The sequence below is a fragment of the Chaetodon auriga genome, chromosome 1 (genome assembly GCF_051107435.1).
Source record: "Chaetodon auriga isolate fChaAug3 chromosome 1, fChaAug3.hap1, whole genome shotgun sequence".
NCBI classification, from domain to species: Eukaryota; Metazoa; Chordata; class Actinopteri; order Chaetodontiformes; family Chaetodontidae; genus Chaetodon; species Chaetodon auriga.
This window is the reverse complement of record NC_135074.1, coordinates 29072188-29098981: the sequence shown is the minus strand read 5'-3', so window position 1 is coordinate 29098981 and position 26794 is coordinate 29072188. Positions and strand designations below refer to the sequence as shown.

Genomic DNA, 26794 nt, shown 5'->3' with positions numbered 1-26794 from the left:
CAGGAGGAGTAAGATGAGAGACAACAGGCAAATCAGACGCTTACAATAAAACATCAGCTGCTCATCTGTGGGAAAGGAGAGCTCACCTGTTTTAAGAGGCGAGGACGAGCCCGAAACCTTCTCCTGCCAACTGTACTTCTTTCCAAAGGAGTTGTTGTTCAGAGTGTCCTGTGGAAATGATGCAGAAGAAGAGGAGAAGAAGAAGGAAGTGGAGAGAGAGGGAGAGAGAGAGAGAGAGAGAGAGAGAGAGAGAGAGAGAGAGAGAGGTTTGGTCACCGAGTTCTGGATCCTCACCCTCAATGTACACAACTTTTTGTCTATCCCTCTCTCTCTCTTACTCACTCACACACACACACACACACACACACACACACACACACACAAAGCTTTTATTCTGTTGAATGAGCAGGGATTCTTTTGTCTGTGCTCCGTGGTGTGCATTTAAAGGGAACCAGGCCTTTTACAGAAGCTAGTGGGAACACACACACACACACACACACACACAGACGGGGGTCTTTAGGCTGTTTTTTGGGGAGTTGTTGATGAGAGGCAGCCTTTTCCTGAAACCATGATGATACTTCTCAAGAGCCTTTTTCCTTTTTTCACTTAAAAGGTAAGTTCACACAAAAAAACTTAAGAGCACTGAATCTCTCTTCTTCTTTTTTAGAAATAAAAATGAGAAACCCCCCAAAAAGTCCGACTGTTTTCAAGGAAAAGACGACAGATGAGTATCGTCTGAATCAAAACAGTGGAATCAGTGAATAATGTCATTTAAAGAGCAGCTTAACACCAGCTGGAAACGTCTCACCTCGCTGCAGTGATGTCAGGGAGCACTGCAGGGCGTGGTCAGGACACAGTGACATCACTGCTGGGCGTGGTTACAGGTGCACGTCTGACCACACCCAGTCAGAGGTGCAACAGATGTGGAAGCCAGAGAGGGCAGTGAAAGCCTCCGTCTCAGCCTGGTGTTAAGCTACTGTTTGATTTTTATATCTATTCTTCAAAATGCTCTGAAAAGTCACATTTAGGGCCACGAGAAAGACAGATAAGACAAAGGTTGGCATCATCTGAAATGATTCAAGCCTTGGTACATGAGTTTCGGTAATGGCAAAACAATATCTGTATTAACAGATGAAAAAGGCTTATCTTATCACCCAAATCTGCAGCTCCCTTGAAGAGCTGTATAGCGAGTTTAAGCTCATTTTTAGCTGTCTGACCAACAACTTCACTGTTTTAGTCCACTCACGGCTGCGGCAGACGGCCCTTTTCAGCGAATATCTCTAAAAACCCTCAGTTAATAACACCCTAACAAAGTCAGTGACGAGCTGGTATGAGCTGAAAGTAGAGGTGCACTGAGCAGCTGAAGAGCCACCTCTCTCAGGAGTCAGTGGTGACAAAGACAGAGCTAGAGGAGAGTAAATATTGGGCTTAGATTCCCCAGGTGGACACAAATCTGGCCAACATTTGAAGGCACTTTTCAGTTGGCAGAGTACTGAAGTTTGATGCAGAGACGAGAGACACAGCGATGGAAAAGGGAGGTTTCAGCAGACGACTGAGGACTGGAAACTCCTGTGACGGCGACGTGTCGTCCAAAATAAGACCGCGTCCTCCTCCTCCTCCTCCGCCTCCGTCCACCCACCACCACGCGTCATGACTCACCCCCCCGTCTACGTGTACCGGGAGGAGACGGAGCTGTTGCCGTGGTAACGAGTGAATCAGCAGGTGGGAGACAGCGGCATCGATCCGAGGAGCAGAGGCTCGTTTCATCACAGTGACAGAAAGATCACTGCTCAGGGAAGTGACTCACACACCGTGTGTGTGTGTGTGTGTGTGTGTGTGTGTGTGTGTGTGTGTATTAATAACCACATGGAAGTGGCTCTGATAACACATGACTGTCAGCTGTTTGGCTGAGGGCAACACACACACACACGCGCGCGCACACACACACACACTACATGTACTTAAAAAACAGACTTTCCTCTATTGACAAAATGCTGTCGCTCAGGCTCGTTTATGCTGAACCAGGAAGTCAGACTGTGCATATTTATACAAATACAAATACAGATACAAAGCCTTGTAAACTGCTCTGGGTCACACTTTGAGGCTTCACGGGATTTTTCACCTTGTAATTCTCTGGCACAAAACGGCGGCGCTCAGCAGATTATTGATCTAAAAATATTCGCTTTTAAAAGCTTCGCTGCTCGAGCCGCGATCAGTGTTCAGAGCTGCTCACCCACAGAACTCTGTCACTCACTGCCAAATGATGCAGAGCTAAATGTATATTTTGCATTTTCACCGATCCACTGACCTGGAAACAGTCGCACAGTCCGCTGCCTCTCTCTCCCTCTCTCTCTCTCTCTCTCTCTCTCTCTCTCTCTCTTATTGTACACAGAAAAACTGCCTGGAGATCATCGGCACACATCTATCTCATCTCATCTGAGCTTCGTCTGCACCGCCTGACTAAACCTCAGTTTCTGCTGTCAGCTGGAGCTGGTGGAGCTGTTGGAGTGTCTCAATGTCTCAGTTATAGGTGTGCTGGTGCTATGTTGCTGTAAGGTCTTCCAAATCTCTGCATTTGATCTGAGGAGCAGCAGAATGAAGACATGTTTTGCTCATTACTCTAATCTCGATGCTGTCCTCACTTCATATGTGCCAAATGTCCAGAAACGTTTCTCAGCAGTTCACTGAAGAAGAATCAGAGGGACAATCCCCTTTATTGTCACACAACATACATGCCATGCAATTGGTGAAATTTATCTTCCACATTTAACCCATCTTGGTCCTTGTTCCTCCGTGGCAGACCAAGAGCGGTGGGCTGCCATCCAACCGGCGCCCGGGGACCCAGTTTCCTTTGTCACCATTGGTCAGGTGGTGATCTTCTTGCATGTTTTTAGTGGGGGTTTTTTTATGGAGGATACCCCAGGTGAACACGGGGAGAACATGCAAACTCCACACAGAAAGGCCCCTTTTTCCTCGAGCAGCAAGCATCAAAGGCATGGTGGAGGACACGCCCCCGGTGCCCGCAGCGAGAATCGAACCCGGGACCTTCTAGCTGTGAGGCCACAGTGTTGCCACCATGCCACCACTGCGCAGATTACTTCTCTGATCAGCAGGTAGTGCAGGTAGCTTGAGCTTTCGAGCCTGACTGGAAAATTAAAGGTAATGATTTATAGATGAAGGTCTTAACGCGAAGCATAAAACTCGACCCTCACATTAAACAGACAAATTCATTACAGCCAGGCACTATCCATGAATATGACCAAGCTACACAAATGCATTAAAGTCCAGAAAACGACTCCAAGATCTGCTGCTGATGGGTGTTGTGTTAACGAGATGCGCTTTGTCGCTTCATGTCTTCACAGTTCATGCAAAGGCCACGTTCAGGAAACCGTCGCCTATTAAAGCCGAAATATTTCAAGTCAGGTTTTGATTCATGTTTTTCTTTCTTCTCGCTCACGTATGAAGCTGGTGGGCAAAGTCCCAGGAGACAGGAAGACTTCTCAGGAGGAAAAATGATTCAGAGCAATTATTTCCTTTATACTTTACAGTTCTGACAGCTCAAACACGCACCCACCCACCCACACACACACACAAACACACACACATTTCTTTCCATCACTTGTGGGGGCATTACATAGACTTCAGTTCATTCCTTTCCTGTAGACTTACCCTCACCATAACCACCACTTACCCAACCCTAACCCTAACCCTAACCCTAACCCTAACCCTAACCTTGACGCAGGCTGTCACCTTTAAACTGAATGATTTACATTATGGGGTTTAGCATTTTGGTCCCCACAAAGTTTTGAGACCCTGCACCATGAGTGGGCTTCTGATGGAAAAACAAGCTCTCTCACACACATACACACACAAGGAGACACACACACAGACACACACACACACACACACAGAACAAAGGCACAGCAGAGAGAACATTAGGCTTGTTTCCACCCCACAGAAACTGGGCAAAGAACAAAGCACAGACCAATATAGAGCTGCTTGGTTGATCATGTTGACAGCCTGCATGGTAGAGTGAGTGTGTGTGTGTGAGTGTGTGTGTGTGTGTGTGTGCGTGTGTGCATTAGAGTCACAGGAAAAGTCACTAACATACACATTACTTTATATGTTACATAACAAGAGTATCAGCATAAAGGCATCTACACTTCGACTGAACCTGGCAGGCATCAAAGAGGATCCGTTCTGGAAATTTAAGTACATAAATGGGTATGAAGTTTATAAAACATGCCCGAACATCAAAGGGTCAGTCACAGCGATGAACTCAACTATCACCAGCTGTGCTGCTCTACAGAGCTTTTAAGCTTCCTTTAGCATATAGTTTTGGTTTTACAGCATATTTCTGGTATGATTTTCTCTCATTAAACTCCTTTTTGGCAGCAGCAGGCAGCTGCTTTGGTGTAAAAAGATAAACCGTCTGCACACCACCACCAGCACCAAATGCCAAGGCGGGCGACTAGCTGCTGCTGCTGGAAGTGGAACATCTTGCAGCTAAAGAGCCAGATATTCGTCCCAGGAGTTGGTGGAGGCCAAGCCAGGCCTGAGAGTGAGCATTAGTCCTGCATTCATCAGGTGGACACTCGACTCCAAAATACTGCTAACGTTGCTCTGCGTCTGCTGAATGTGTCAGCAAATGTTTGCTGACTTATTAGCAATCACAGCTAACGGTTCAGATTCTCTGCTATGCTCGACTCTGTCTTGGAGATCTCATGTGATTACTTTGTTGAATACAATATTATCATGATAAACATTAAACTTGAATTATTCTTTGACCTATTTTACAGGACAGGACAATGACTTTTGTCATTTTGTGCACATGAGGTGTATTTTGCTGGGTAAGACCTTGGGAACTGACTCAGAACGAGTGGCCAAAAGCTGACTAACGGCTGCAGCAATTATGATGAGAGGAAATCAGGAAAGTTGATGCTATAGAGTGAGAAAGTCACTCTAGGGAGGAGGTCCGGGTGGAGACTGCTGTTCATTTCCCATTTCAAATCAGTAGCAACATTGTTTTTCATGACCACGATCGTCTCCTAACCATGACAAGAAAGCTTCTTACTTTGCAAGGCAGCTGGACTCGCAAGATCATGTGATCACACAAGATCACACCAGGATTCAAGTTATGAGCTTGTGGCCGAAGCACAGTTGTTCAGACCAATCGGCGTCCAGTGTGGAACTACTGGTAGCTACAGGATTAGGTGTGACAAAAGCGTGACTGTTTTTTTTTTAATCAAAAATGGCGGCTCATAAAGAGTTTAGCATAGATACTGCTATCAGTTATTTTAGACCTGGAGAGTATTTCATCATTGAAAGAGAAGCAAAGAACAGCACTGAAGGCCTTTCTCCACAGAAAAGATCTCGCTCCTCTCTCGACTGGCTTCGTCAAAGAGTTCTTTGGTCTGATTGGTTGAAATTTGGCCTTAATAGACAGGTGGTTCATCCAATCACCTGCCAACTATTTTTCTGAAAGCCTTTTTTCCGAGCAGCTTTAATGGACGACTTCCCAGATGGTTCTGTGTAACAAACCATCTGGAGCGTCAGGTGACAAATCTCCCCTGACACGAACAAAGTAGACATTTTAACCACGATGTGCCTAAACTTGACCAAACCCTGACTATAGTGTTGTCCACATGAGACTGATTTCTCTTCTCCAGTGATTTGTAATGTCTTCAGAAGGCATGGACACCATGTTGTCCTGCAGGTGTGGACATCAGGCCAGAAAACTCTTCTATGTATCATTCTAGAGGGCAGTTACAAATGACACAAACCTGTAATATTGTCCATTTGGTGGAGGAAAACATGGACCAGAGCTCTGCTGTATGAAGAGGTGGACGGACACACATGAGGCAGTGATGAATACTCACGTCCTCATCCAAACACACACACTCATGTCTTTCTGTCTATGCTTCTGAGGACCCTTATTTATACTCCTGATAATCTAATACTAACATAAACTCAATTCGGACCATACACATAAAAATAACCCTCAAACAGCCATCTGAAGACAAAATTTCGTCCCTCTTGAGGCTCAAATCTGACGCTGGTCCTCACAAAGACTGAAGCACTGCAACAGACACACAGTCACGAGCTCGAGCAGCATTCAAACTCAAACAGAGACGGGCACCAAGGAGAAAAAATCTCAGTGTCTCTGTGTCTTGACAATTGAGGCTATTGTTCCATCCAGCAAACACATCCTATCACAGAAACAATTGTAGTGAATCCAACGGTGATGTCACGCAGGTTGTCAATTGGTTTTACATTTTTTAGAGTCATATTTGTGTGTGAGGAGGAACCCAGACGGGTAGACACACAGACAGACGGATGATGAAATCTTCTTCACTGAAACTCTCCTCTCCTGCAGATCAATCTGATCAGCACACTGTCATCTGCCACAAACTGTGTGTGTGTGTGTGTGTGTGTTTTGAATGAGGTTAATTCAGGCTCTACCTGTGTGCGCGGCACAATCGGGAAGAGGTTAAGGGTCGTGGGTCTCTTGGGCCGGTAGGTATCCATGGTAACAGGTGCTGCAGGGTCCTTGATGACCGGCGGGGGTGCGATGGCGGATGCCTTCGAGGACTCTTTATCACCGCGGTAACTGTCAGCGCCGTCGATGAGTTCCAAATGCAGCATCTCTGCCTGGAGCTGGCCGACGGCGCCCAGCTCTGCCCTCCCCGACATGCTATTGGTTCCTCGCCTCACATGGCCCTGCAGGGATTGGAGGAAACACACCGTCAGTCAAGGCAGAGAAAGACAGAGAGAGACAGAGAGAGAGTGTGTGTGTGTGAGTGTGTGTGGATGGGATGAGGAGACTGAGCCGACCAATTAGAAGCTGCTCTGTCGACAGCCTGTGAAGCTCTGACTGCCAACGCTGAGCTGCTTAAAGCACAGAGCAGAGAGACGGTGACGATCCCCAGCATCTGCTTCCCTGCTTGACAGCATGTACCTTCATAATGAGATGTGAATGAAAGCTCTTCACTTTCAGTCTCTTAAAGGTCTCACCTGGTCTGATAACCACGCTGAACTGCCATTTCATTTTCACCCACTTTCATTTCCTTCAGTCTGACATTGTGTTCATGTCAGTTTCTTCTGTAGAGGTTGGTATTTTGCCATAACCAGTCAGTAGTGACTGACGTCCTGTATCCAGCCCATTTGACGTCACTTGACACATGAGCTGTGGTAGCAGTTTGTTGCTAGGAGAGTTTACCAAATGTGTGTGATGTTGGTAAAGAAATATTTGTGAGATGTTGGGAGCTGTAAGTTCTGTAAGTTGGCTCACATTACTCTGTAGAGCTATGTCGATCTTATCCATGCTTATTGCTTTTTTGTGGGCTATTGTTAGCTATGCTAGCCACACCAGACTGAAATATCTCAGCAACTCTGAATAGACCCTAACCCTAACCCTCTTGTACAGACATTCGTGGTGCCCAGAGGATAAACCCTACTGAATTTGGTGGTTCGTTGACTTTTCATCCAATGCCACCATGGAGTTGACCTTCATGTTTCAGTGGGAAATATCTGGATAATTACTGGATACCATAAAACGTGCTACATACAGTCATGGTCCCTTGCAGATGCTGTCAACTTGTCTGACACCCAGTAGCAATACTTCCACTCTGGTTGTGAGTTCTAACAAACAACAAACAACGAGGGGAGATAAGCACACCCTGCACCTGTTCCTCCATCACTGCTGCAAGGTGAAAAGAAGCAGCTATTGACAATAATCACAGTGCGAAGGGAACTGATAAATCCTGAATTATGAGAAAATGTGGGACAATAATCTAGCTATGACCAAGAATCATTACTATAAATTATTATTTTAAGTAAACAAATATTGTACTGTGCTATACTTCTGTATATGCCTTAACTTGAAGTCTTTTCTTGACAAGTTTGGCGTCCATGTGCCACAATACAACCTCTTGTTTTCTCAGCTGTAACAAAACGCGACAAGATGCTACAGTTGTTAGCATGTAAACCAGTCAGGGCTAAGATTCAAAGAGGAGATTTAGACAACAATCCTCTCTCCACATATTTCACGAGGCGACTGGCTGCTTAAAAACTCAAACAAATCAGAGCAGTTGTTTCATTTTGCGATGAGATTCACTTTGGCTGCCTTTAAAATCACCACTGAAGTCAAAGCAAGTGACAAACACAAGCTCGATCTGAGAGACAGTGAGTCAAAGGTCACTGGGACAGTACAGTCTGCTTCACTTCCCATCACCATCCCTGCAGCTACACACACAGAGCACATGGTAACTCCTCCTGGCGGCTGATGTAGATGCTTTGACATGGACACCAGAGACACTGCTAAGCCTATTACAGTCCTTAGCTCCCTCTTTGCTCTACAAGTGTAAACAGACCGGTCGCAAACACACAAACATGAGGATACAGTAATGTTCACACACATATGCAACACCAAAGTCTTAAGCTCTCCTCCTAATAAGAACCACAGCATGAGCGAAATGAAAGAAATCTGACAGAATTATGCATCAAGTTAGAGTCACTTTGACTTAACAAGCTTCTAAAGCTGAAAAATCTTCATCAGTCTGATTTTAGTGTCAAACGACAGCTTATTACTGTTAGGCTTTTCCCCTTGACATGATTTTGGTAGAAAAATAAACTTGCAAGTATAATCCAAATATATCAACATCCCAAAACCCATAACCTTTTATCTGAAGGCCAGTTTAGATGAGTGGCACGCACTAAATAAAGCACACAGCATTAAGCAGCATTATCTCTGCCACAGTATGTTCTCAAATATTCAGAATCACACAGTAAACTGATATTTATCCAATTAGTTTTTAAGGTTTGAGGTTCTTATAGAACAAATGAAAACTAACGTGGGAAAGAAAACCGTCTTTACGATCTGTATGAGAGCTGATCCAGAGACAGGCGATCGACAACGTAGCGCTTGTGTTAACACTCAGCCGCCACGATAACACGTTCAACACAGCCTGGAGTCTATTTCAGGAGAGATCTGTGATAGCAGAGCTGCGAGGTAAACTACGCTCCTTTAATATTAACCCACATTTTCCATCCATTTACTGAACAGCACTCATATCTTCAAGATTTGTTTCCAGGAGTGAAGCCAAAGTTGTCACGAGCACAGTATTTAAACCTCGATTATAATAGAGAGCATGTGTTTATTTAAACATGCAAATACCTCCATTCCTGCTGCATGTTGGTGTATTTTGCAGATTATTACACTGTATGTGTTTTCCTTTGTAAAAGAAGCAGGGTGGGTATTAACGTGTGTGCACAGCTGCAGACAGAAAGCCAACTCACAGTTGAATGGAATGGAGGTTAATCCAACTCCATCGGCTAAGTGTTGCCTTCAAGCACATTTGTATGCAGCGAAACACCGACCACAGATATCCAGGGGTCTCTCTCTCTCAAGAAAGAGGCTTGTGTGTATTTGAGAGGGGGCTGCTGTAATGATTTACTAAAAGCCTAGAAACCTGTGAACAGGGACAACGATGAGAAGCATTTGTGTGGCTGCATTCCTGTTCAAGACTGCACTTAATATCAATACAAAAACACACTTAAAAAGAAAAAAAATGGATGCTCAGACGTAAGAAAAAGTCAATAATTGTCAGGGCACAGAAATGATTTGTATGCAGAGTTCTGCTGTTTGGCTGGTCTCCTGCCCCTTCAGGCTTTTTCTTTCTTGTTTACTGCCCTAGTTTTAAAGCCTTTAATGTTGCACTGAAGGACTAGTATGACAGTCCAGAGATTACTTCCAAACTGGATGATTCTGCAGGACAGGAAAGGATTTACACCAGTGCCAACATCCAGGATCAAAACAATAAATAATGCCCTGTTTATGAAGGTACAATGTTTGACTTTGTTTCCTCTGGAAAACAATCAGTCAGCCTTCTTAGGTCTCTGTCACGACAACGATTCGTCAAATTTAACTACACAGCAGCTGTCAGTCACAGATATTGATGTCACTGACCATAATAAGCCCAGTCGACTAAATGTTGGTATTAATGTTGCAAATCACATAAATGTTGAAACTTTACGTTTCTTTAACGTCGTTTACATTCAAACTTTACGTTTAAATCTTACATTTTTCTATTGAATCTGTTCTGCTTCCACCATCCATCCATCCACCCATCAATGTCCATTTATCATCATCCATCCATCCATCCATCATCCTTCATCCATCCATGCATCCATCTATGAATCGTCCATCCATCCATACATCCCTCTGTCCAGCCGTCTATCCATCCACGTCTATGTAGCCGTGCTTCCATCCATCAGTCATCCATCTATCCATACATTCATCCATCCACCTGCCACTTCTGCCCATCTATGCCATCCATCCTGTAAGTATCCATAAATCACCCCCCTATCTGATGAGCCATCAGAGGATGCTTTTTCTCCCATCCTCCTCCTCCCGTATTTTCAGCTCGGTCACATGACACCACGGTCTGTCTCTGCATCTGTAATTACAGCACAGCCACTCTCCCGACATCATTTTTCTCCCCTTTTCTCTCCCCTCTCTCCTCCTGTTCACCTTTGCACCCGCTGAAGAGCGATACCTGCTGATGCAGTGGGCTTCTACTTTTCCTCTCATGCTTCATGACCTCAATTACGACTGGCCCCTTTAAGAGAGCCCCGGCCCCTGTTGCTAGGAGACAAGTGGCTCAGTGACGATGAGGAGGCAGAGGAGATGCAGCTGCACCGAAGAAGCTATGATGCTGGGCTCTCGTCCAATCAGAGCAGCTCGAGTAGAGAAATCATACAGCCAACAGGTCAGATACAAGAACACAAGACTGACACTGCTAAATGACTCAACACCTGCTGCATAGCTCTACCTACAATCAATACAGTTAACAATAACTAAACAAATAAAAAGTCAAGTCCAAAGGTCCGGCAAGATCTGGAGTAGTTTTGTAGCAAACAGGACATCAGACTCGTTTGTCAGAGTATTAAACTTAATCTGTCTCATTTCCATCAAATACCGACATTTCGTCAACCCCCCACATCTCATACCACTGCACAAGGTGCTCTGTATGAGGGACGCACCGGACTTTGACTACCTCCAATCCCATCAGCGTCAAAATTAGCTCAGAGCAAGGTGACATAATATGAATAGTAACACACTTTTTGAAACACAAGATGGGCTTGTATGTTGAAAATCTGTGGCCATTTATCCTTTCAGGAAGCAAACAACATGGTTCTTCCGGAAAGACTCCATAAGATGCACTAATCAGGAGATAAATGTGTGGAATAACATGAAATGGACCACTCACACTCACAAACCCACACACTGTTTTGGTTTCCCGGCTCAAAATCGAGCTGCAGCAGGTAGCATTGACAAAGCTTTGACGAACCCTCTGTGCGTCCGTCCAGCATCAGCAGCAGACTGACACAGCTAGCGTGTAAAGAAAGGGAACGTCAGACTGCTTTGGTGGAGACCAAAACTGAGCTGAAATAAGATCTAACCCTGGACTTACATTCACCAGGTGGATGTTAGCGCTAATGCTAATGTTGCTGATTGTTGAGTAACATCAGTAAACAACAACACGTGTGATGGACGATGCTCGAAACAGGTACAAAGGGCTTCTCTCGCTTGTGTCCGTGTCGATGAGGCAGCTTCCGCTCAGCTGTTACCATGTGTGGATGAGATGACGTGAGCAGTATCCATGAGGGCAGCGTGTGTGTGTGTGTGTGTGTGTGTGTGTGTGTGTGTGTGTGTGTGTGTGCGTGTGTGTGTGTGGATCGACACTGTGCTACATGTATTTTCAGCTCTGACATGTGCAGAAGGTGAGAGAAACACTGTTGCCATGGCAATAGGTCTCTTGTAAGTGTTTTGCCGGACCCCCCCCCCATGTGTCTCAGCTCTCTGCTCTATAGCTTCCTCTTTCTCTCTAACTCGCTCACTCTCTCACCTCCCTCTTCCTCTCTGTGTAAAATTTAAATACGATCAAGACATAATGCAGTCCTCAGCCCCCACATTTATATATAGAAAGTGTATTTCTTTTATTTCTAACTATCTAAACTTTTTCAGAATCATAAAATAAAGAAAAAATAATGTTTCAAATGTTTGTTAAAATGATGTATACTGCATCTTAAATCTATAAAATGTATAATCTTAGACGGTGTTCAGACTGTTTAAGAGAGTTGTACTGTTGTTTTGAATAACTTGTATTCCTGGTGATTTAAATAAAGGGGGAGCAACCTCGGACAGCACCCTCATGAAGGCAAAACAACCAGAAATATTCAGGCATTAAAGCAGGTCTGTATGTTGAAGCACCGTGTGACGTGTGCTGCTCTCTGTTCTTACCCTATGGACCCACTGTATTTGCACTCCATGTATTCGGTAGCTATTTAACCTGAAACCTTTAGATTTCTAGAACTGGTCAGCAGTTTTGAACCCCTGGATGTGTTTTTAAATACTTGCTGTCTTGTTTTATCTTTATTGTTGTCTTGTTTTTATCGTTTTAGTTTTGCACACACTGTGGGACTGTGAGAAACGACATTTCGATCCCTCTACATGTTGACTTGACTTTTGCTTAAGTGGGCAGACTTAGACTTAGACTTAGACTGCTTCTTTACTGATCGTACGTTGCCTCCTCCACATCTGTCCACTTAACACAATGTGACAATAGAGGGCGGTCGAGACAAGATAACGAGGCTTGAACCTTTCAGATTAATTTATCTGTGTGTGGTGTGTGTGTGTGTGTGTGTGTGTGTGTGTGTGTGCAGAAACTGCACAGCATTGGGGTCATGTGTGTGTTTCTACAGTCACTTAACGTTATTGCCCACTCTATCTGACCCCCCCACCACCGCCGACATGACTTTTTCAACCATCTGCACACGACAAAATGACTGCTAATCAAATCCATTCACCCCTGCAAATGTAAACAGAAGCACCCCCCCACCTCTCTCTCACACACACACACACACACACACACACACACACACACACACACACACACACACACAGAGTGGTTGTGGTAATGCATGTTGTCATTTCGTGTCTCTGAGGAACGTCAAATCTCTTTATGTTTCACTCTGCACTGCTCCACATTAACCCTTCGTAACGACGGCCATGTGCTCACTGATTCAGATCCTTTTGGAAATACATCATCTTCTGTCCTCGATAAATGAGTCTGTTCAACCAGAAACTAAACTCTGGAAATAAAAGTCACTGTAGTGAACTCGTGTTTGTGTGTCCTCCGGATCTGAGGAGCAGCAAAATCTTTGTAAATCTATGGATCAAAAAGCTTTGTTTGAGAAGGTTTATGACAGTGATAATCAAAGTATTTATCAAACCCAGGCTGCTGAGGTAAGGACTCAGCCTTCATACATGGTGCACGCTCTACCAGGTGAGCCACTGGGGTCTCCCATTGACATGAGATTTACATAAATGGAAGTGGAAACAGAAAACACCTGAGAGACAAGACACCTGTCTGCAAAAGAGGTGAAGTTCAGCTCTGCTGCTGTAACTCTGATTCAATAGTTCCTTGGCTATAGGGAAGTAATAAATCCACAGCACAGATTTTTTGGGGGGCTATAAAACAAAATTTAGAACCTGGTTACTCCATATGAGATGCAGGTTAATTACCTTAAGTCCTAAAATGGTCCTGCAGTTAAAAAAGCGTATTAGTGAATAGTGTTTAGTTCCTGTACTCCCTTATGAGCGGGGACTTTTTTCTTGGGTTACAGGAGCTATAAAAAATGTCCTGGTGTGTCAGAAACACCATGATAGGAAAATAATGATGAAAAAAAGCGTAATATGGAAGATCAAAACCTGGAAATGGGGAAAACTTCTTGAGCTCCTAAAAACAAATTTCTTGGAAACATTTTTTGGGGTTGAAAATGAGAGAAGAATAAGAACTTTAAAAGCAATGTACAGTCCGACCTGTGCATCTCTGCATCAGTTGGACGTGCCCTCTGACCCCTCCCTGTAAACCCCTGAACCCCCTCCCCGCTGAGGCAGACACCACGCCTGTCTGAGGTGAGTGATGCTCCTCCTTTGTGACTGTCCATTATTGATGAGACAAGAAACATCCTGAAACTCCCCTGGGATGATGAGCTCACTGATGAGGTCACCACTCTGTGTATACACAGTCCAACTACACCCCCCCCCCCCCGATGTTCTCCAACTGCACCACCTCCTCATACATTTTTAAACAGCCCAGGCCTCCATCAAGCACTGTGCACTTTTAAACAGAAAGTAACGATAAACCTGTCTCTGAGGTCTGTGATGACCACTGCGATATGACAGAAGACAAAAGAATGTCCATCTGTCTGACATTCGCTGGTCCTCACCTCTGATTGACAGTAACTGTGTATTCATGCACTGCTTGAACCTGCAAACAAAACTAACTAAGAAAAGAAAAAGAGGACTAAACTCAGAGAAAAACAGACCAAACCACTGACTTACTAACATGCTGTGGCTAATGTGTTAGCAAGCAGTCTGTCCAGCAGACACAGACTGGCTGACATCCCAGTGGAGACGTGTTTGTGTCCACCTGATGAATCTAAATCCAGTCTTCACTGTCCTTTTAGCTCTGCTCTGGTCTCCACCGTTGCCCTCTTTAGCTGCAGATGTTCCGCTTTCTTCTATAGCTAATCAATAACTTGGGTTGTCTTAATATCTAAAATATTTCTTCACTTAGTGGATGTTAAAAAAAACCTGCATGAAAACAGCAATTAAAGAGCAAACACTGTGATGTAATTTGTTGTGCCTTTTGACTTTTTAACTACAAGCTCCTCCATCTGGTGTGGATTAAACGCTAATGAAACAGTCACTGAGTATTCTGGGATTTGCTTCCATCATAAAGTTCAACAGTGTCAGAGGACTCAATGCACGTTTAGATTAAGAGGTCAAATATTTTTTTCAGCAATTTTGGGTCTGATTACAAATTCACGTATTAGATTAACAGGACAGCAACACTTTGAGGTGGTGCAGGAGAAGCTCGCAGTCCAGACACTATTAAAGAACCTCGTCACTGCAGTACAAGTACAAAAACACAAAGGCTTTCTACACACACTCCTTAATAACAACACAAAGGGAAGTAAGAACTTTTCAAAACCCACCTACAGACCCTGTTTACGAAGTCTAAATGCAGCACTGATGGAAGTTCAACGAGGTCCTTTCTCCCTCCTTCCTCCTTCATTCGTCTGTTGGTCAACGTCCGTCACTTCTCCTCACTCTTATCTTCTCTGTCACTTCAGCTTTCCCAAACTGTCAGAATCCCCAAGCCCTTTATCTGGCCAATCATCGTTCTGCCTGCATCTCTCCTTGAGCCAATGGGTTACTGGATGCTGCCCTTTAAATTTCAGTCCTTCATTTTATCTTCCTGTCCACTGAGGCACCCATCACCTCCCTCCTCACGATGACCTTCAGGATCTTTCTGGAGATTTTTACTTAATGTAGGAACAAGTTAACTCCAATCCTTGTCTGATATTTTAAAGTGGTTGCATAATGGATTCACTGTGTGTAGCCTTGTCTAAATGTAAGGGGTATATGGACAGTTGTAAGCGAGGTGGGACAGTCCAGGGCAGGGTGCCAGAAAAGTTCCCCTATTTTGTGTTGACAGGTATGAATTTGCTATTTTTATGTTCATTTATCATCATAGCATCCTTAACTGGCTAGTTAGCCTGTGTGACAGTGAACCAAGCTAGCACGCTTTTATTTACGTGGTGGTTCTGTTTTATTATCTGTCCTTGTCAGAATAATCAGACATCAGCCCCAAGGAGACCCTGGTATCTTCATTATTGACGAATAATACTCTGTGCAGGCGACGTGCTGGCCGTCAAAAATGGATTTGGGTTGTATTCTCCGCGGTTCAGAGTGTAGATACACTTCTGGGAGGCATTGCATTTCATTACAGTTCACGCCCGTGGAAATGAGGGGTTACACTACCTATGGGGACTCGATATTTATGGGGCAATGCAATCCAATTTAAACAAAACAAAACTACTTTAAACAGTTGTCTACTTTTGTGAATCCTGTGTTTTTGTTACTGTAACAGTTGATGATATCTTTGGTCCGGCTCTTGTTCATGGCAGGCCGCTTTATCCTCTTTATCTAGAGGGAGAAAATCCCCAATCGACAAACAGCAAAATGACATGAGACTGAGAGACGGAGGGAAAAGACATTATTGAGACCAACCAGCAGAGTCTGCTCTTCCCCTTCAAACAATGCTACTCTTGACTGAAACGCTCTCATACTCAGTTAGTTCCATGTCCTGAGAGTGACAGCACTCAATGACACGTGCGGTTTGTTGTTGTTGCCGCTGTCAGAACCGTTTCATGTTTGCCAGTCAAGCAGCCATTTTGGATTCTGATCTCCGTGAGGCCCCTGCAAGGGGATGAGTCATCAGTGTCCAAACACACACACACACACACACACCTCCTGCAGAGAGCACTCACATTCAATAATCTGGGCTATAATTAGCTCCCTGGATAGGAGGACAAGAAAAAGCAGAGGGAGAGGGCTTTTCAGCCTAAAAATATTCCAGGCACTCCACAACATCGGAGCGGTTTTTTCATCTGTCAGGTCACCGGCTCACTAAAATAATCACATACAAGTCACGGAAGAAACGAATATCTCATCTGCTCGTATGAATTACATCGAAAGAAGCCCCTCGACCCTCCTGTTGCCTTGGTTACAGGGGCTGAATGGAGGAGGCGATGATGGTTTCACTGGGATTGTAGCCGGAGAGATCTGACAGAATAATAAATTTACCTCTGGTTACCCCTCCACATCTCTCTCACTTCACATTCGCTCCAGTTTTCATGTGATCCACTCATTTCAATGCCAGCTAGAATCACCACCTCCCGGTTTTGTACATCTGCCAACCAGTCAAGTCCCAGTTTATATCCATGTCTGTCCAGACTCACATAATGAAAGACTTTCAAGGAATTTAATAAAATGTATATAAATGCAAATGTATTTGTTGGCGAAAGTGGCAAAATATGATAGTGAGGTAGCAGTGACCTTGTCCTTTAACGACCAAAGTCTGATCAGTTCGTCCTTTGAGGGAATTCCCTCAAGGTGTTCCGGAGATATCGCGTTCATGAGAATGGGACTGACTGAGTGACGGATGGACAGACATCAGGGGACCGGTGGGTCCACGCTGGCCACAAAAACAAGTCTCCACGTCAGCGAAGTTTCCGAGGATTTGAACAAGCAGTAAACAGCTCAGAGTGAATTATTTAGATAACCAGGAAACAGCGGGGCAATCATACGTGATCAGGCTCAAGGTTTCTACAGAGCGTCGCTGTCGCTGTCTGTCAGGCCTCTCTGCCTCTGGCCTGTTTCCTCTGCCGGCAGGAAGCTGAATGTAGCAGCTGTTCAAGACAAAATGCCACCGAGAGGAGAGTCCAACCCTCGCCGAGCTCACACTGCACAGTGAAACTGAGCGCCAGCAGCACAGTCGAACTTGATTATCTGCACATGCGCATCTCTTTGTTTTTTCTGTTCTCTTACTTTCGATCACTGAAAGCATTTCCTGAGCAGTCACTGCAGTGAACTGTAACCACTTGCAGCTGAAAAACAACTATTATACAACTATCTTCTGATATCCTACTATTTACTGAGAAAATACATGGAAACACGACGATGAGTTTAAATTGTGCTTCACTGGGCTGCCCTGGTAGTTCACCTGGTAGAGCACGTACAGCTGCACTAAGGCTGAGACCAACCTGGAGCCCTCTGCTGCACGTCATTCCCTCTCTCTCCTTCTTATCTCTTTTGCTCCCTCAACTGTACTACAATATGGGCAAAAATCCCCCCAAAATAATCCTAAAAAGTGAATGTGTGAGTGACAGTCATGACCAGCGGCAGCTCTGCCGTGAAACTTTGTTTTCCTATGGAGCTGCAGCACAAACTGGGTTGTTGTGCAACTCTTGGATTTTGCACCTCGCTGCTGCACTCGTCGGTGATGTAACCTGAATGCAACTCACAAAACTGCACAGCACCACCTCACAATCATGCCACAATCTTGACAGAAAGACTACAGCATGTTTGAAAGTCAGCAGTCAAATCTGGCTACCAGATTTGTGAATAGACTGCGAACAATGGCAGCCGTCACTACACCTGTGTGTATGGAGCCACCATGTTCAGACACCTTAACAGCTCTAAGGACACAGCACTTTCCCAATAAGGGAAAGTATCTGCTTTCAGTTTGAGCGCAGCCAGTGCTGTCTATGCTGTCAGCTCTATGCGACCTCTCTAGTATGGCTCCCCAATCAGAGCAGCAGGTAATTTTGAGAAGCTGCTGATTTGAAATGATTTTTCTTTACTTGTCGCTGGGACAGAAGTCCACCACTGAATCTATGTCTGAAGAACTGCTGATTGAAAGAACCCTCACTGATACACACCAGGTCATTAGTAACTGTAACACAAAACTTCTTGAAAAGTGGAAGACTTTTCAACTAGACTGAAAGCTTATTTCACGAAATCTGGTGAGAAGCAGCTCTTTGTGGAAGGAGCTTACCTTTATATCCGGGCCATTGCAGTTGAGGCTCATCCCGCACTCGTCTGTGATCTCTGTAATCTCCGACAGGTCGTCATCTTCAAACTCATCCAGACTGATGTCATGGGTCAACCTGGTTGAAGGGGGGGATTAGGGAAAGTAGGAAGAAAAGGGGAAGAGGGAAAGATGAGAGGGGGAAAAAAGGTAATCCTTCAGTACTCATCCGTAGCTGCGGTACATCTCAAAATCTCTTTTTGACCGAATTATCTCTCTGATTGGGCCAAAATCCAAGCCTGGTGACACATGACACACGTGAACATGGGTCACAAGCTCTGGTCATAACTGCTCAACATAAAACTGCAAAGAACAAACGTGTATATAGCTTGTTTTATAAGGTAAACAGTCACAAAAATAAATGGGCTGAAATTACCAGTACATGCACAGTTAATCAGTGGTTTACTGCACCTATAATGTAGCTGTAAGCTGAACTGTTTAATAATGAATATGAACTCCATTACAGTCTGTTAAACGCCATTAACTGCATATTTATATAGTATTATACATGCTGACTAGTGGGCTGGGGTTAAAGTAAAGTGGTAAGATTAATACTCCACTAAATCTTACTTCTTCAAAGAATAATGTGCTCTTACGCTGGAAATACAACCAAGAAACTTTTTGGACATTTCTCCATCTACTATGTCTGCAGAGACTTGTCAACACAAGCAGGAAGCGGTGTTAAATTCCCAGTCAATGACAACAACAGACACAGAATATGAATGGTGGGGGTAATGTAGTGGGAGGCTGAGTGTTTATCTGGCTGCTGATTAAGCATTAGCAGCCTGGACGAAGCCGCCCAGTGATGAGAAGACTGAATCACAGCGGTAGCGGAGTGGAAGGGAAACGCATCATCACAGATGGCGGCTCAGTCTACGAGCATGCTGTAACTAAAATCAACACTTGACACTTGAGAGAAGGCTGGACTAAGTTACTTTCCCAGAGATACAATTTCTATGTGGTTACAAATACACAACGGAAAAACAAGACCAGAAGCCGTAGAGGCCATTCAGAATTCAATGCATGGAATAAATCAGTGAAAATACAGTTTCTCTTGCAGCTTTTGGAGCACTGCATGATGGGACCAAAAATATAACGGAGCTTCAGTGTATCAGTCAGTCTTTGTAGCAACATGCCAAGAAGTACAGTATCTTGTGGGTAATAAGAAATTTTGTCCAAAATCAAAGAGGTCAATCCTCTAGGGAGCATGAGGGTGCTCAGTAGTTTTCAGGGCATGATTTATCATCTGGGGACCAGGAGTGGCAGTCTGGCCTACTGATGTTGATATATCTGACCAGGCTGGAACAACTTCTAAGTCAACAAAACAGCTGATCTTATAACTACAAGGTACTCAGTAGTGTGCAAACCTCTGTAAAAGCTGAACAATGCTTTCACTACAAACACCAGCCTCTGATGACACAGTGTGCTTCTGGCTGTCCAACGAAGAAACTATTGATATTTTGCAGGGAGGAACATAAGGTCTTGATTGCTCTTGCAGCAACCCTGGACATCACTCCTGTGTCAGGCAGGGAAATGAACTGTCCTGCTGTCTGCGGCAGGATTCAATTAGCTTTCAGTAAACAATGCCTCAGTTTTCCCCATCTGTAATTATGTCCGCCTTTTATCTCTTTACCCAGCAGCCTCCTGGGCGTAACATACAGCAGGAAAATGTTATTAGAGGGAGGAAAGAAAAGATGACAGCGATCACAAGGAACATAACAGCAAGCTGTCAGACAGACCTGGTGAGTTCGGAGAGCTACGATCCCCCTGTTGCTGCATGATGCTAATGTCATTTCTGGCTCCATCGATACTGCAGCTGTCTGCTCCTGAAAAGGTACGCACAGCTGCGGCCGTCTTCAGCCGTCACGTGTCAGATGATGAGTAGGGGAGTTAAATAGCGTGGGTAGAAGCATCTGTTTACCTCTATAATGAGGCCCTGAAGGAGGCAGGACAGAAGGGCTGAAGGATGGAAGGGGAGTACGAGAAAGACAGAGGAGAAGACCGCTAGAGACTGCGTGGATCTATTGTTAGAGAGTAAAGGACCTCAGATGGGAATATATGGACACCTGATTGAGACAAATAAAGAGACATTAAGAAATCACCAGGTGGGATCATGTAACTTCACTGAACAACTGTCCAACTGGAGGCAACAGTACTACTACCAAGTATTATGTGAGTCACCAAAGCCTGTTACAGCTTAATTCTCTTCGACATTAAACCACTTCTGTTGACCAAAAAACACTAAAGCACATCAGTGAGCGCCACTTTTGCATGTCATTACCATGAATACAGCTACTGTGTATTTGGGGGAATCCTGCATACGGTACACCATGGTGCTGCTCCAAATACCTCAAATGTGTATTAATTCACTATTGAAAACTGTTCCCAATAAACTACTATCTACTCCTGAAAACCACAGTGGAGTTTTAGAAAATTAAGATTAAGTTACTCAAGTGAAAATATTACTAAAAACAGTCGTGTGCCATTTTTCCAGCAGCACCCAAATGCCTCACATTGACTGAAAGCAAGGTTATCATTCAAGTAACTCAGTTCTGCCAACATGTCTCCAGCTCTGCTTGTCTTTACCCACTGGACACGACCAGCACTGAGCCACAGCATGTGACTTGAGGCGCCACCTGAACCTTTTCTCGTCCTAATGACATTTGACAGGCTTTAGCAGACACACTGCTTTGCTTTTGAAAAACAAAAACTGTAAGCTTATCAGTTCACTACAAATGCAATCTATTACAATACAGACAGAGGCCTGGGAAAGGAACAAAATCAATATACTCCTGAGTGTCCCTCTGTTATCAGCATCACTTACAGGAAGGAGGAGTTCGGTGGAGGGCAGGAGAGTAAAGGAAATAAAAGGATGAAATGAAAGACTGCAAACATGACGCGTAAATGCCAATCAGAGCCAATCAGAGCCATATGTCCTATGTCACTCTCAACTGTACAATTGAGGCTTTACAAAGACAAAAGAGGAGGGGAGTGTAAAGAGTGGTCAACAAGCGGTGAGATCAAACCCAGAGGAAAGAGCTAACAGAGGCAGCGGACAGCGAGAGGATGGAGAGAGTCACCGGGACCAAAATGAATGGGGGGGGGAGACGAAAATTAAGTGCCGGGAGATAAACCACCTGGACAGGACAGGGTGACCCCTTTGCTGCAGTGAATTGTGGGTAAGAAGGGACGCAGACACCAGAGGAAAACCAACAGAGTGTATAATACAGAGCAAATTACGCTGTCACACATCAAGGATCAGACATTACAGGGTAGCATGCAGGGCGGACAATGTCAAGCACGATCACGTCAAACAGGCCGAAGGGGCGCGTCACGGCTGCAGCCTGAAAACCTCCTACTGCAAATTTTGGTGATTTATATAAATGATTACAAGGTTCCTTTTGTTGGTCGGATCTGGTCGGTTTGTAACAGTAAATAAATACACTTTTTGTTTTTCTTCAGATCTCACAACATGGAAAATGTAATTCTTGACAGTAACTGGTTATGAAAGAGTCTCAATATAACACTGGTGCTTCTGTATGACCTATATAAGCAAATGAGATCATCAGCGAGAGGATTGGATATTTCTATACAGATATCCTTAAACGGATAATGTGTAAGGAGCACCAGTGAACACAGCCACATCAGGACCGAACGCAGCCTCCAGGAGACAGGGAAAACGGTGATTTACAGCGACTCCCACCAGGACTACGACTCCTGGGACGATGAAGACACAGCAGGCTGGGTCAGGAGAGCCGTGTCGAGTTTGAATGAAGCGTGTTTTATGATGAATTACCTTGGCAATTAAGCTCGTCTTAATTTGGTAAAAGAGATCAACTTAAATTCAGAAGGTGCACGGCTCTATTTTTCAGTTTGATAAGGACAACAGGTGTAAGAACATTTTCTTTCTTTAGATTTTGTGGATTTACTTTGTTTACTTATTAGACTAACAAAATCTATGAGAACATGCAACGTGTAACCAACTCGCATACATCTCCCAGCTGGGGGAGCATACTGTGGTCTCTTGAGGTATAAAGTGGTGTGACGGGACAGGACAGCTAGCTGGTTAGCATGCTAACCACAGTAGATATCTCTGCAGCACATCAGAACTGTTAGTGTCTTCACTTGTTGATAATCTTGGTTCATTTGTTGAACATTTTCAACTAAAATTCTGTCTGTATCTTACTCTTTTACAAATTTTATTCCTGTCAGTGGGTCTGAATCCCCACGAAACACAAGAAACACTTTGAGAACCTATATTTCTGTTTTCCTAGTCAAAGTTTTTCAGTGAGAAGCCCGTTGAAATGGAAGCAGTATGAGATTTTTCTCATAAGAATTTTAGTTTTATATATTTTACTTGGTGGCTATGGATTATACTGGGACAGCATCAGGGGTTTAACTGGGCCAGGGAGCCCGGCCACCCATCAGACCATCTGGACTGAACACCACGGCGAGCAACGTGATGGGCCCAGGAAGAGAGCTGGGTTGGCCTGTAAGAGCCAGTAGATGCTGTTGAGATTTTCCTGCTGTCCCCCCCTAACACTCAGGTGGTGGTATGTGGTAGATGGTACAAAGATATGGACAGGAAATGTGGGAAATGGGGGGGTTGGTGACATCCAGCAAAAGTCCATTGCACCTATATGAACCTGATCACCCACAGAGGATGCTTAGGAACTTTTTTCCTGAATGATCATTAAATGGACCCAACGGCACCCTAGAAAATACAGAACCCTGACTATCCTCATTAGTCTCCTCTGGGATTGCATACTTGCACAGAGCAAACCCATCAGCTCACAACAGCCTCCGTGATCAATGCAGGCTGACTCAGCAGCTGAGCTCTCCAGGTCAGACGTCCCTGTGACACATTGTCTTCGAAAGTGAGACGCAGCAAATCAGCCGGACCGTAGTAACAACCCCGACATCATCACCGTGACAGTTACCTCACAGGACTCTCACTAGGTGTCATATCAGCACCCTGATATACAGCGGTACTTGCCTCTGCCGGACACGTGGAGTGAACTGCGAAATCTGTTGGACCGGCCTCCTCTGCCAAAAAAGTTGTAGAGGAAATCCAGTTGCTGTCTACCTTGTGCTCAATTTTTGTTTCCAATTCAGGAGGCGTGACATTCTTATACAGCACAAAAGTTGATAGAAGAAGGTTGGAGAGGATGTTTGGATGCACATAACTCAGGATTTTGACACCGGAGAGATGTTTGCATCCCATGTCCCACCTGTTAGCCTACTTTTGTGGAAGCATAACCATGAAAGTATGAATCATGCTTCATCTTGTGAGGACAGGACTTGTGATGCTACATGCTAATGTGCTCAGCTGTTGTCCAGTGCACGGCTCCAACGCTTCATTTTCTACCTCTGAAAGTATAAAAACCACACAAACAGTAAATAAACCACCTGCAACTACAGCTTGTAGTTGTAGAATTGTTTTGCAAAGAATATCCTCAAAGTGACGTTCAGAGCAGCATGTGTGTGTGTGGAAAAGTCCAGAAGTTTGAAGCGACTGCAGGTGCAGCACCAACTCCAGCAAATCTAACGCAGAAGACGCCAAACATCTCTGAAAATACAAGTTCTTTCCCACAAGATGTCGGAGACTCGGCTAATTTTACTCCTAATGTGTCTTAAGCCTCGAGTTCACGTCTCCAGGGGTGATTTTAATATTTCATGTGCTATTCGGTGATGACCCATTCTCAGCATGCATGATCTTTCTCCCACTGCTGCAGTATTAAGAACAGCAACTTTGATTTTTAATTGGCTTCTGTGATCCCCTGATGATGACACCCTGTGTTTTACACTGTGTTTACTGGTTTAAAGGCTTAAAGAGGGCCCAGTCTGAGTGCTGACTGTTTGCCTTGACTGACTCAGCTGTTGCTCTGTGGTCATTCCTCAGCAACAATCTGCTTCCCAAATTCAGATATTCTGGACCCCACATAACTGACAAAATTACAGCTGGTGGATAAAGTCCAGGTTTCAAACTGTCCCCTCAGAGTCATGAAATCACAGACACTATGTCTACAGTTTGTGTTGTAAAATGACATCAGGGGGCAATAACGCTGCAGGACGGATGTTCCAGTTTGTTTTGCTAAGGATTTGGGAAAAACTCCTGCATTATTGTGACGGCGGGGGGTGACAGGGCAGCCTACTGCCATGTTTGAGCCTCCTCGGCTTGCCTCTCTGCTTGTGCTAATGAAGGACAGCATGACCTCGCGCTCAGGCCACGATGGGCCCAGCCAGCTCATTAGTCTTTATCTGAATCCAGCTATGACCCTGATACAAACAGCACTGTATTTACTTACTGCTTGCTTGTAAATGCTGACTGCATTTTTTCGTGTAAGCGTAGCATGCGTGGTCAAATATCGATAAGGGTCATCAGTTTTTGTTTTAACAGGTTTTTTCAGGTCACCCTGATTTGATGACAGGATTTTCTGTTCCCACAGGCACACAAGTTATACTCCCAAAGAGACACTTTTATGCAGGTTATAGTATAGACTGTATAGCGTAAAGAAAATGCAAATGAGCCTCAAATTATGGACCAATATCCCCCTAAAATGTGAAAAGCTGAATCCAATCTCCTCCTAAATAATTATATCATTCTACTTTATTTATTGCAATATTTGCTGATGCACCAGTGGAAGCAGGACAGTCATGTCACACACACAACTACAGATAGTTTACACTTGTCATGTTCCAGCCTCACAGGACCAGCACCTGTTATCAGCCACTCTCACACACATTAAGTCCAGCATTGAGTCGTCACAGCAGATGCATGTAAACCCTCGCTTTGTCTTTTTTCTCCCCCATCTCGCCCCAATAAGTCACACGTTCATGCTCCCACTGAGAGATTACAAGGCTGCATGCTGTCTGTCATTCATCAGCATCGTCCTCCTGCAAGGACGGGACCAGGACGAGGATCAGGATCAGGACCGTCCTGTCAAATTCCCCACATCCAGATAAAACAACCTCCACCTCCATCATCCGCTGTATGCAAACAAACTCTGCAGATACAAATCTCACATTGTGCGTATGAATTTGAAACACACATTCACCTCCATCAGCACTGCTGCCATAATGCACACACACCAACATAAAGTGGGATTTGTGTTCTCCTCTGTGGCTTCCCTGGTCCTATTTTTGGTCAACATGAACCAGCCACCTCTGCTGCACGCTCAACGTCTCCTCTTTAGACACAAACATACACACAGCCATATGCATCCACTCCCCTTCAAGGGCATGCCTGCACTCAGCTTTAAGATGCAAGGAGACGACATACAGCAAGAAACAGGCATGTTAGCATTTACACACTCACAAGGTCACACACAGCCATGTTGCTGCATGCAGTAAAACAACACCACAGAAGAAACGAGAGAGATGCCCTACCATTTCTCCCACTGGTCCTCCATCCAACCCTCTTCTCCTTCCCCTCCCGAGTCCATACTGTAAGTGAGGAGGGCATCCACAGCTGAGAGGAGAGGAGGAGGAGGAGGAGGAGGAGAAGGAGCAAGAGGGTTAGAAAGTGAAGGAGGGAGGGTGGGAGAGAGGGAGGAGCGAGCAGGAAGAGAGCCGGAGGAGAGGGAGGAGGGGTGCAGCTTGTCCGGGTCGATGGGAGAGGCGTCCGATTCAGAGCCCCGCTGCTGCTGCCGCTCATCCGAAGGAGAGCGAGATAGAGGGGGGAATTATTTAAAGCAAAGGAGCTGAATATGCCACAGAGGAGTAGTGTTATATAATCTCCTCCTCCCTCTCTCGCTCTCTCTCTCTGTATCTGATGTTTACTCTGTCCTGTGTGCATCAGATTTACTACGCCACTGCAGGAAAGTGCTGGTGTTAGCAGAACATCCAACGCCACGGCGAGCCCAAACAGAAGGAACATCAGCACACGAGGACACTCCTCTCGCCTCCTCTCTGCCTGTCTGTCTCTCTGCAAAACACCGTGGTGCTCAATTATTCATGAGGCTCATTGATCATAAGGCTCAAGACTAATTTTCCCTTCTGTCTTTCTCTCCATTCATCCTCTTAAAGGAAAATACCGAGTTATTCCAACATGGGTCTCATTCTTGTACTATTGCTCATCTCGATCAGTTAGCAGTGCACATTCCTGCAAAACAGATAAAACGACGACTGACTGGGGATAAAACACAATCAGTCAGAAGACCGGAGAGGTTGTAAACAAGCCAGCAGTTCAGCCAGATTTAAATTAATGTTGTTTGTATCTTTATTTTATCTCCATTTATATAAACTGTGATGGATGTAATGAACTGCTAATAATTTCCCTGTTTGCC

General features: G+C 44.7%; 1 protein-coding gene across 5 annotated transcripts in view; it reads right to left on the bottom strand.

The window, feature by feature from the left end:
* The window catches only part of mapk8ip1b (mitogen-activated protein kinase 8 interacting protein 1b), a 48838-nt gene that overhangs the window by 15494 nt on the left and 6550 nt on the right, over window positions 1-26794 (bottom strand). For 3 of the 5 annotated variants that reach the window (XM_076733689.1, XM_076733681.1, XM_076733672.1), the window contains exons 2-4: window positions 18474-18585; window positions 6463-6720; window positions 87-168 (exon numbers count right to left, since the gene is read on the bottom strand). In XM_076733689.1, the coding sequence (XP_076589804.1) occupies window positions 87-168; window positions 6463-6720; window positions 18474-18506 (373 nt within the window). In that variant the 5' untranslated portion in view covers window positions 18507-18585. Of the gene's footprint in view, window positions 1-86; window positions 169-6462; window positions 6721-18473; window positions 18586-25895; window positions 26182-26794 lie in introns of those variants that run through there. The other 2 variants (XM_076733698.1, XM_076733707.1) reach the window with 2 other exon arrangements.